Source organism: Anarrhichthys ocellatus, unplaced genomic scaffold (assembly GCF_004355925.1).
Source record: "Anarrhichthys ocellatus isolate YVR2014 unplaced genomic scaffold, GSC_Weel_1.0 scaffold24, whole genome shotgun sequence".
Taxonomy (NCBI): Eukaryota; Metazoa; Chordata; class Actinopteri; order Perciformes; family Anarhichadidae; genus Anarrhichthys; species Anarrhichthys ocellatus.
In genome coordinates, this window is record NW_022280054.1 from 11,883,455 (window position 1) to 11,894,651 (window position 11,197).

Here is an 11,197-nt window from a genome sequence, read left to right on the forward strand (position 1 = left end):
ACACACACACACACACACACACACACACACACACACACACACACACAAAGATAGACTCAAAACCCCCAATACTGCTTTAGAGATCAACCCCTCGGTCTCTTTCTGCAGACTCATTAGATGAATGGATGAACTTCCTCGGAGTGATGCAATGGAGGCAAATCAAAAGAGGGGAAAACAGTAGAAAAGAGAAACAAAAAAGAAAATAAAGCAGCGGGAGTTGAGAGCTAAAATAAGGGTTCTTGTGTTGGCCTTGATGTAACATTTCATGACTTCAATGACTTTCCATGCTGGCACTTCCATGACCTACAAAATGTTGTTGCTGGGTTATGTTAATAGCGTCTCTCTGAAGTGGAGGGAACATTCTGGTTCCAGCCAGAAAATGTTTCACAGATCAAATGTGAGAAACTAGTTTGATTTATAATCCGCTGGAGTTCTCTGAAGTTCCCCATTTGTAAATTCATTAACATTCCTGATAGACTGGGCTGAAGTTATCTTTCAGTGAGTGACAGTGAAGGGTCAGCCTATATTTCCAAAGGGATAGTTTGAGGTATTTCTCCAGTATTTACTACAGTAGATGGAGTTTAGAGAAACAAACAGGAGTACCAGCACGGGAGCACATCAATGTACTGCTGTGGACGTATTTTAGACACCTAAAAGAATCAGTGTACGCTATATTTAGAATATTTTCACAGCTTTACCTTGCCCTAAAAAAGTGCTTTCTGACGGGGGACTGTTGTTATCCGTGTCACACAAGACTGCTTTGACAATAACAGTGATTTTACCTCGAGGACCACAGGGTTGCTGGTCTGCTGCTGCCTCGATCGAAGCAGCAGCAGACCAGCAACCCCCCCTGAATATGGATTGATACATTTAAAAAATCAAAACATTATTCTTGCTTTAAGGAAGATGTTGACAGTAAATTGTTATGGTTGATATTAAAAGCTGTTTCAGAGGATTCTCCACCACAAAAATAATGACTTACTATAAATAGCAATCAGCTATTAGGAGGTTTAATACAAAGATATTAGTCAACAATTAAGGAATACAAGACTTCTATCACCGTTTAAAGGCATTGATGAAAAAAGCACAGCGAGAAACGGAGAAAGTGGGAAAAAATGAAGGAAAGAAGATGTGAAGGAAAAAAAGAAAAGCTCAAGGAGGTAAATAGGCATCTCACACACACACACACACACACACACACACACACACACACACACACCCCTTTCTCCCACCCCCATGCCGGAGGGCGTTCTACCTCGCCACTCACTGCAAACTGATGAAAGAGAAATGAAGACGGAAAAAAAGAGATAAATCAACGTTTTGAGCACCACGGGGCAGAGACCTGGAACCAGAGCAGACATCTATCTTCAACCACAGCTGACAATCCATCTTCTCACAAAACCCATACTTATTACTGTTATTGATGGCATAACACATTAATAACGCTCTAAGCTATCCATCTATCACACACACGCACGTTTCTGAATGCAACTAACTTATTCTAAACTTCTCTTTCACAACAGAATGACTTTAAAACATTAAAAACTCTCAGTTTTCACTGTCAACACTTAAAAATTCAGGTAAACAAATATTGGATTTTTTCCGATAGTAGATGTTGAAAAGAGAGGATCTTGTATCTTCCTAAGGATGAATTGTAACTCTACTGTGGGGATTTCTTAATTTTGCTTCTAGCGCCCAAGCATCTGGTAAATGAGACAATAAAAAGCATTCTCCAATCAATGCTTGAGTTGGAGTTTAGGTAGGTGGAGCCGTATGCGGCTCTGGTTCTGACCTGTCAATCACATTTTGACTCTAAATGGATCATAATTTACTCAATGAACATCATGCTGTATTGAAGAAGACTTGAAACTAGAGATTGAGACCATAAACTCATGTTTACAATGTTTACTGAGGTAATAAATCAAGAGAGAAGTAGAGTCATTTTCTCATAGACTTCTATACAACCAGAGGAGTCGCCCCCTGGTGGACAGTAGAGAGAATGCAGCTTTAAGACACTTTCGCATTCACTTCACTTTATAGAACTGAAGGTTGCCGCCTGCTTTTAACGCAAAACTGATTATTTTATTTTGAAGGCCTTCCTGTAGCTTTGCAAATAAAATCTGGAGAAACTAGTAAACTGGATGTTTTTTTGACAGCCTATGTCAAGCCATCCAGTCCCTGTGACCTCTGACCTGGAAGCGGACCTCCTGACTGGCCCGGTGGCTGCCGTCCTCGCTGCCCACGTTCGACACGACCGACAGGCGTTTCTTCTCCTCGAGGGCTCGTTCCCTGATGTACTCCAGCCGTCTGGGGCGGCCGAGCTGCAGGGAGAGCAGCGCCTGGAGCTGGGCGCGCTCGATGGAGCCCAAGAGGATCATGGACTCTAGGAGAGGAGACAGAGACAGGAGGTGAAGGAAGAAGAAGATAAGAGAAGAAGAAGAAGATACAAGAAAAAGATAGGAGAAGAAGACGCAAAAGAAGAAGACGAAAGGGGAGGTGAGAGGAAGAGAGAGACAGTAAAACTTGTTTCAGGAGGGAAGAGTGAGCAGACTGCAGGAGATTCCTAACACGTGTTGCAGCACTGCAGACAGCTCGGCTGAGTTACATAACAAGAGCCCAGAATGCAGTGAATGTGTATTAACTAGTGTGTGTGTGTGTTTGGCAGCTTGCTTGCGTTAACTAATTGCCTTTGTGACAGTACGTGCGGATTAAGTATTTGGTTAAATGACGCAGCTAATTGTTCCTGCACGATTGCGTAATTGAGACAGCCACGGAATACCAAATGTGCACTTCAGTGAAGTGGCATCAGCAGGCGGTGCGCTGCAAAGTTTGTCCGTGTATCAATCAGTCCATTTGTTTTTCGGTACAGGAGGGGACGCTCAGTCCAGCTACAGATGTCCATGTTACATCAGACACAGTGATCAGCACACAACGCTGGACTCACACACATGTAATCATCCAAGTGTAACTCTTGGTCAAGCTGTAGTACAGATGGACTATTATGATATGTACGATCTTTCAATTTTTAGGTTTGTGACAAATACAAAGCAGGAGTGTGTGTTTGTGTCTCACCAGCTGATTCCACCAGCGCCAGAGTCTTGAGGTGTCCCGTCAGCAGGACGTTGTGCAGGTCTCTGTAGCAGCAGTTCAGTGTGATGTACCGCACGTCCCGCACCATGATGTCCTCCACGCGAATATTATACTTCCTGAGAGGAGAAGAGAGATCGAAATCAATGTGAGGAGAATGAGAGGAATTTATCAGGTGGTTACGGAGATAAGGGAAAGAGGAAAGTCGAGGGAAAAAAGGTGAGAAGATGGAGAAAGTCGGATCCGTTAAAGAATCGAATAGCTGAATAGCTGCTGACTTTTGGAAACCGATATCGATTAAAATGCTTTGCCGATACTTTTTTGCCACATGCTTGGTCAGTGCCGTTTTCTTAAAAAACGTTGCCCTGCCCCAACTCTGTAACGACTCTCCTTCAGAGCCAACGCTGACAGCCGACCAGTCAATCCAATAACGCCACACACTCGACGCGTCCTGCGGATGCGAGTGGCGGAGTGCCATGGGTACAGCAGCAGGAGCGGGGGGGGGGGGGGGGGGGGGGAGTAGGCGACATTGTGTGAGCAGGTCTTGCCTCAGCAGAATCGTACGGCCCGGTACACCAGTCATAAACACTCAGCTTCCTCTTCCTGTGGGTTGCCAGGAAACTGCAAACATGACAGCGGCCGCCAAGCAACGCAGGCGGTGCCAGGATACCAGCTCCGGCCAAGCCTCTCCTCTCCTTGTTGTGGCAACAACTTAATACTCTGACATCTCTTGGAATGCAAAGTTAATTTGATGACCATCCGCCCTCAAGTCTGCTTCAATGCAACAGAGCACGAAGTTGGTCGAAGCTTTATAAACAGCACGGATAGAACGCTGTGCTATAGAAAGGCTCTCTGTACTGTAGGTTTCTATGTGGGGCTGTAACACACCACTACACACTGTATCAAATCATCCCTGCTAACAGCATTAAATGGCCAGTTCACCCAAATTACACAAAGTACAAAATAATGTATCTTAACCCTATTGTCAGACAGGTACATTGAAATTGGAGGATATGGCAAAACAACAGATTACCTCCTATGAAAACCCTTCTTTAGATCCAATGCATAACCGGTACACGCATCTGCACCACCTTGAACTATTGTCAGATATGATCCAAAGGGCAACGCCCAACGGTGGGTCGATCGTACAAATGGGGGAAAAGGCGCACAATCTTCTCCTCAAAGGCTTTCATGATGATACGAAAGTGAGAGCTTGAATAACGCCGAAAACACACCAGGCAGCGGTGAAGTGCGGCTGTTGGGAAAAGATTCCTTGTAGCGCGGGTCAACAGGTCACAGGACTCTGTTTACTGATTGGCTGCAGGAACTCTCTGGACGCAAGTTAAACAAACCCCAACTGTTAGTTTGGTCACACTGTGGCACAGAATCCAAACAGCCGCAGCTCGCTGAGCTCTGTGGGCGCCGCAGCTATCAACAGACATTGCTTGGCAGCTATCTGAAGGCCGTACGACGCATCTGCTCCGGTGCGTTATTGCCGTTAGACGTTCGAATCCACTGCAGACTAGGCCCCCTCATTTCAACGCCACAGAGTTGTGTGTGTGTGCGTGGGGGGGGGGCATTCTTCCGGCATTCTATGTTATAAGCACACTTTTCCTGCATTGGTGTTGGACATAAGTAGAGAGTTGCAGAATTGTCCAACATAAACAAAACATCCAGGGGCACTGGCTGGGTATCTACACACAGACAGTGTTGTGTTTTTGAGATATTTGCCGACCAAATTCAATAATTGGAATTTTGTTTGAAAAATGGCACAACAGTCTACAGCTCTAATCTTTTATTGGAACCACTTTTGGCAGAAGAAGTAGTCCGAATGACAAGTCTTCATTTGGTTCTGTGGATTGTTCAGATATCTTGCCGTTTTGAGCACCACAAATGGACTTCCAGTCACCTTGATTAATCGGGGGAGTAAGAAACCTGAGAGGACATGGTCTTATTATTGGTTTTCTTGCTGAGCAGGATTGTAGATGTTTCTCTTTATATATTTATTTTAGTCACAGTGACCATCATCGCTCATTCTCAACTCCCCAGTTCTTCTATTTTTATAAACAAACCCCAAATGGGAAATACAGAAATGTAGAAGTGAATAGAGCCCTTGAAGAAAACATCCCCCTTAAAGAAAGCTCAATCTTTTCCGATGCGTCGGCGACCTCTTTTCATTTTAAGAGTGGATCTGAGAGAATAACGTAATGCATGCCTCTGAGCCGGCCACAACCGCTGCAAGGACTCATTTCTCTCGGGGATATCAAAGGCAGTGGATGATTGGATTTCTCTTAATTGAACCTTCCTGCCCGCAAGGCTGGCCAATACATCTGATAAGTTTGAGGTATATCTTGCTTCGAGCCTCAGCTTACAGATTTGAGCCAAGATAAACAGACTTATAGGGTTATACATCTAGGCTTTACAGATCATCCATATTGTCCACAGTAGTGCGGAGGCTCAGGGCAGTGTGTGTGTGTGTGTGAGTGGGGGTGTTAACAGGGGAAGGTGTGGAAACCAATAAAAGGAAATTTGTAATGATCCGGAGAAAATATGATGATCCCCTTTGGCTTTGCTTCCTGTCAATTCAACAGGCTCTAATTGGCAATTATGAAATGCTAAGAAACCTAGAATGACCGATAGAGAATCAAACGACACACACAGAGTGGTGTTATGCAATTGTTCCCACACTTTTTTTTTTTTTTTTTTTTTAAAAATGGCACTCCAAAGCTGGTGATGGATCAGCCAAAAGTGAAGACAAGAGCCTCGTCTGAGAGAAGAGGTGGAAAAGCTTTCATATGTGCTGCTGGGTCTGATTAGAAAGAAGCAGCAGGAATATATATGCAGTGTCTGTTCATATCTGCAAAAGCTATACATAAATAAATGAGAAATCCAATTCTCTCCATGTCAGTGTGGGTGTGTGTGAGCAAATGTTCATGCCATCATGTGTTTGTATCGCATGGTAGGCGTTACACAAGTGTCCCTGTGTGTGTGAACTGTAGCGTGGGTGTGAGATGGATAATTTCCAGTTTGAGTGAAAAACACATTCAGCTTTGAAGGGGCGACGCTACCTTCAGTTCCCACCCCCTCAACCCGGCGGCCCCTCCTCCGCTCTCGTATGCTGCAGTAATATAACACAAATTCTCTCTCTCTCTCTCTCTCTCTCTCTCTCTCTCTCTCTCTCTCTCTCTCTCTCTCTCTCTCTCTCTCTCTCGGAGGCCGGTGAGAGGAAGAAGAGGTGAATGGAGCGAAGTAGGAGTTTTCTGCGCCGTGAGTCAAGTTCATAGTGTGTGTTATTAAATATAGATGATTCAAGGAGATTACATTTCTGTGTGTTTGTGTAAACATTCAGTCCACACACACACACACACACACACACACACAGAGGAGTCTCCTGACAGTTTCTCGATCATCTTTACACCTCACCAACTTCTAACATTTCCAAACGTATGTCATTATGTCGAGATAATTTGATATTTTTGATGATAAATTGATCATGTCATGAACACACAGACACGGCTTTCTGACAGTTTCTCAATCACCTTTTAACATTTGTAAACTTTGTGTTTATCATTGAGTATAGATGATGTGATTGTGTGTTGATGATTGATGATTACCTCGTGTTGTTCTGACATGATGACACAGAGGATTCGTCACATTTTTCCCTGATTAAATTTTAAAAATTGAATTTGTTAAAGCTTTCAATCATTAATATTTTATGAAGTTAAACAGACCGGTAAGAGGATTATTCAGGTTTGTTACGTTATTTTTGTAGTTTGGGCATCATTTATCATTACATTGGACTCTATCACATTGAAACACTCCAACATTGTCATAATTAGCATATCAATTCTCGAGTTTTGGCCAGAAAAGTGTTTTGTGAGTTCACCGAAATGGAATCAGTTCCTCGTGGAGTCCAGGTGGACATTGGAGCCAAATACAAAGAAAGTATCTCTCCAGGCGTTTCCTGAGAGGCTTACGGACGACCTGAAAAGATAACGTGATAAAAAAACATATTCCACACATTCTTCTTGTCAAAACCTGATGGCTTCATTACCCACAATGCAACTCTATCACTGACTTCAAGCATCTCACTTTTTTCTGCGAAACATTACCAAATGTCGAAAATCTATGCACATACGATCAAAGCTGTAATAAAACTGGATCACACACTTGAGTGTTTTCTCCGTTATAATAATCAAAGAGAGCAACAGCTTCTCCTTCATTCTCTCTTCAACACACACACACGCGCGCACACACACACACACACACACACACACACACACACACACACACACACACACGATGGAGAGGCCATAAGGTCGCAGTGGATAATAAGGAGAGACAGAGGAGACGAGGGCAGCAGTGACAGACAGAGAGAGGAATAGATAACGAGGAGATGTGAGATGGCGGTGGTCCACCGAGGTCCTGATGTAGAAAGTGAAAGACTCAAGTAGACGGCCACAGGGACTGAAGAGCAGACGGAGGGTGAAATGCATTTTTTTTCCCCTCATTACTCCCAATCTGTGAACGATGCAACCAAAACTATTATCTCCACCTAATGAATTGGCAGCATCCGTAACAATAACCGTCTCCAAACAATTAAATGAAAAGTGCTTCTGTGTGGTTTTCCCCGAGCTCGGAAAGCAGCTGGTAATCCCATTCGGTATTGTGTGGTTGGTATGAATTAATAATATGGGTGTGAAAGCAATTAAAAGCCATGTTAGGTTGAACCACTGAGCTAGGCACCTTGGGTTTCTGTAATGTGAAATCCTCTCCGTGATTCCAGGTTGTAACCCCGACAGGCAAGAATGTGTGCTATCTGGAGTTCAACACCTAAATGAAAAGCCGTATTTAAAACCATTAAGACTCACTGTGCACTCTACCCATTAACACCTTACATTAAAGACTGGTAACATTTACACAGTAAGCCATTATGTGACTAATTAAATACATAAACCCCCACAGAGCAAACAAACAGAAACTTTTAACAAACAAAACTGATGGGGCTTTAAATAGTGATTAAGTACAGAAGCCCATAGGGGACTTTATTAAAATTATAATGCAAATTTGAAAATAGAAATGTAATTCCATAATAGGATTTTTTCATTTTCATATTTACATGTTATTTGAGTAAAGACCTGTCACATACGAGGATGTGAAAATTAATATATATATATATATATATATATATATAACAAACATATAGTGGTTACGCTTCCCATTACAGTACTGCAGAAACAAGATAATACTTGTAACGTATTGCAATGCGTTGTGTGTGTGATGACGGTATGCTGGTGTTCGTGCAGCGTGTTCCTCTGTACGTACTCGTGGTGTCCCCAGCCCAGCTCCGGGAGGTAAGGCAGCTTCTTGATCCTGATGATGGAGTCGTAGAGGGACGGCTGCAGCGACTGGGCCACGGCGTTGGCCAGGATCACCGCTATCATCACCGGCAGGATGTGGGAGATCTGGCCAGTCAGCTCGAACACGATGACGGCGGTGGAAACTGTGTGGGTGACCGCTCCCGACAAGGCTGCCGCACCTTTGGGTGGGTGGGGGTGGGGGTGGGGGTGGGGGGGGGGAAGAGGACAGACGGAAAAGAGAAGCAATTGTTCAGATCAGTGGTTTTCAAGGTGGTTCCTGGTGCTAAATAAAGGGGGTCCTTGAGGGGGTTTCAGGGGCGTCATCCATCAAAAGGAAGAAAAAAAAACATTTTAATATTACCATGATTTCAAAAAGGTAATAGATAGTTTTACCATCCCTCATACAATGGAACAATAGAGAGGATGTTGAACAATACCAATGACTGAAAAAAAATGGACTGACTCAAAACACGCTTTGTTCTTAAGTTAAGAATAAACTTCATTATGTAACAAATAAATAAATACAAATACATATTCTTCTGTACTTTACATCGTGGTTTTTGTCACTTTTACTGATGTAAAGAGTCGGAATAATTCTACTAACGCTGCCTGTTCAGTACAGAAATGTAATTTGTTAGCAGACTCAGTTCTGTGGTAAAAATATCACTTATTGTCACTTTTTCTTTTAGAGGCAGCTGTAAGCTGCACCACATATACTGGGAGGGTCACTAACGGGTGAATACGCGTCATACAGAATATGACAAACCTTTACTGTCCTACAAATACATAAAAACAAAGATGTCTACTGCTGTTTAATCATGGGTATGGATGTCACAGGGTTGAGTTATACTGCTACCAACATAAAGAAGACACAATATCAATATTGCTATAAATCAGGTCAAAACTATCATACACACAATATATGTATTATAGATCAAAGCCACAAAACTTCAACTTTGGAATTCAATTTACTCAAAGATTCCAAGTCGTCCTCCTGTTATCAATGTCCTGGACCAGACGGTTACAGACTCTCACTTCACATTCCTCACCACACAATCTGCTACACCCATAAGCCAGAAAACGTATATAAGTAATTCAATAGGGCTCCATCACACTTCCAATTGCTTCCCATCCAATAAAGTGTTGTGAAAAGAGCAATATCAGAGCAGGCCGAGCAGCGTGGGGCGAAGTGAGACGGGGAAAATGGACGAGTCCAATCCAATAAATGAAGAAAAAAAGAGAAAAAGAATGAAAGCATTAAAATAAAGAGAAAAGAGAGCGGAGAGAGAAACAGACGGCGGGCGAGAGAGTCTACAAAGGCCCGTCTCACTGTTCTTTCTTGTAACTTAATTAAGCCCGTGTACATATCCTGCTCACATAAATGCTCGTGCTCCCTCCCTCCGCTGTGAGATGAAAGAAGCCTGTAAAGGGCTGAGTCATCAGCAAACGGTGCCGCCGCCACGACGACAACAACAACAACAACATCAGCCCAGGAAGAACACAGCCGCTGCAGACCTGAAGCAGCTGTCAACAAGTAGCTCGGTGGAGGGACTCACAACTCTGCATCTCTTTAGACACACAGACATGAAGGACAATAAGGATCGTTTCTTTATGCTGTAGGACAAAAACAAAAAAGAACAAAAACACAATCACTAAGAGTGGCTTGGTTGAAAAGATAAAGATTCTGAAATGGTGACTTTACCCCCAAACAAGCTATATATATATATATATATATATATATATATATATATATATATATATATATATATATATACACGACCCTCTTTGTTTTCTGAGAGAAGGAAAAAGCAAATGACTAGAAAAATGGGAAAACATCTTCATAAAAAGAGAAGGATGAGAGGAAGAATAACACCCTTTACTCTGGTATTTCATATTATTGACTGTTTGGACCTAAAGGAAATAACAGATACTTTTATACATCTCTGTGCCACAGCCAACAACAACTACTGCGGTACAATTTCTATTTCTTCGCAGAAGTTTTGAATTACGCAACAAGTTATATTTTCAATTTCCAAACTTTGAAGTAGGTTGTGAGCCCTTTGGCAGCAGCACTACGAGCTGTGAAAGTCTCATTTTGTCAGCTGCTGTCTGAGCTGTGCAGCCAGATCTTTAATAAAGTACCGTCCGGTGATCTTGCAAACGTAACTTGAGCTCGAGTTTGATCATATCCTACGTCTCCTTTCATCACGGTCCAGTTGGACTCTGAAGACATTGGGCCGTAGCAAATCTTTATCTTCATTCATTGTCCATGAGCCGTGGGAAGAGAAGTGAAACATTTTACTCAGGCAGAAGCACCGATGCCTCACAGACATCTAATGAGAAGTAAACTAAATAAAGAGTGCATTCTGTCTAGAAAAGACTGAATCGCTTGAAAAAAGCCAAGTTGGTTATGAGTGAGGAATATATTTGTGCAGATCCCAAAACTGCCGCTGACACAATGGTTTGTAGAGCAAAAACTAAATAGGGCTTTTCAGAAAAAAAGCAAAAGGAAAACTACTAAAGAAAAGTACTAGAAGTGAGAACGCAGAGAGTGAGAAGAGGTGCCATGATTGTGTCTTTAACTTACCCACGACGGCGTAGCCTCCTGGCACTATGGGGTAGATGGTGCCATCTGTGTTAATGCCATCTGGGAACCAGGCTGCCATGCTCTCTCCAACCAGACGACCAAAGGCTGCCCCTGATACACACACACACACACACACACACACACACACACACACACACACACA

At 42.9% G+C, this 11,197-nt stretch overlaps 1 protein-coding gene across 10 annotated transcripts in view; it reads right to left on the reverse strand.

Annotated features, from left to right (window-relative positions):
- Positions 1 to 11,197, reverse strand: part of LOC116390797 (chloride channel protein 2) — a 140,320-nt gene that overhangs the window by 24,268 nt on the left and 104,855 nt on the right. For all 10 annotated transcript variants that reach the window (XM_031860857.1, XM_031860859.1, XM_031860856.1 and 7 more), the window contains 4 exons: positions 11,035 to 11,145; positions 8,413 to 8,626; positions 3,073 to 3,206; positions 2,193 to 2,383 (listed from right to left, as the gene is read on the reverse strand). In XM_031860857.1, coding sequence (XP_031716717.1) covers positions 2,193 to 2,383; positions 3,073 to 3,206; positions 8,413 to 8,626; positions 11,035 to 11,145 — 650 coding nt within the window. The remainder of the gene's footprint in view (positions 1 to 2,192; positions 2,384 to 3,072; positions 3,207 to 8,412; positions 8,627 to 11,034; positions 11,146 to 11,197) is intronic.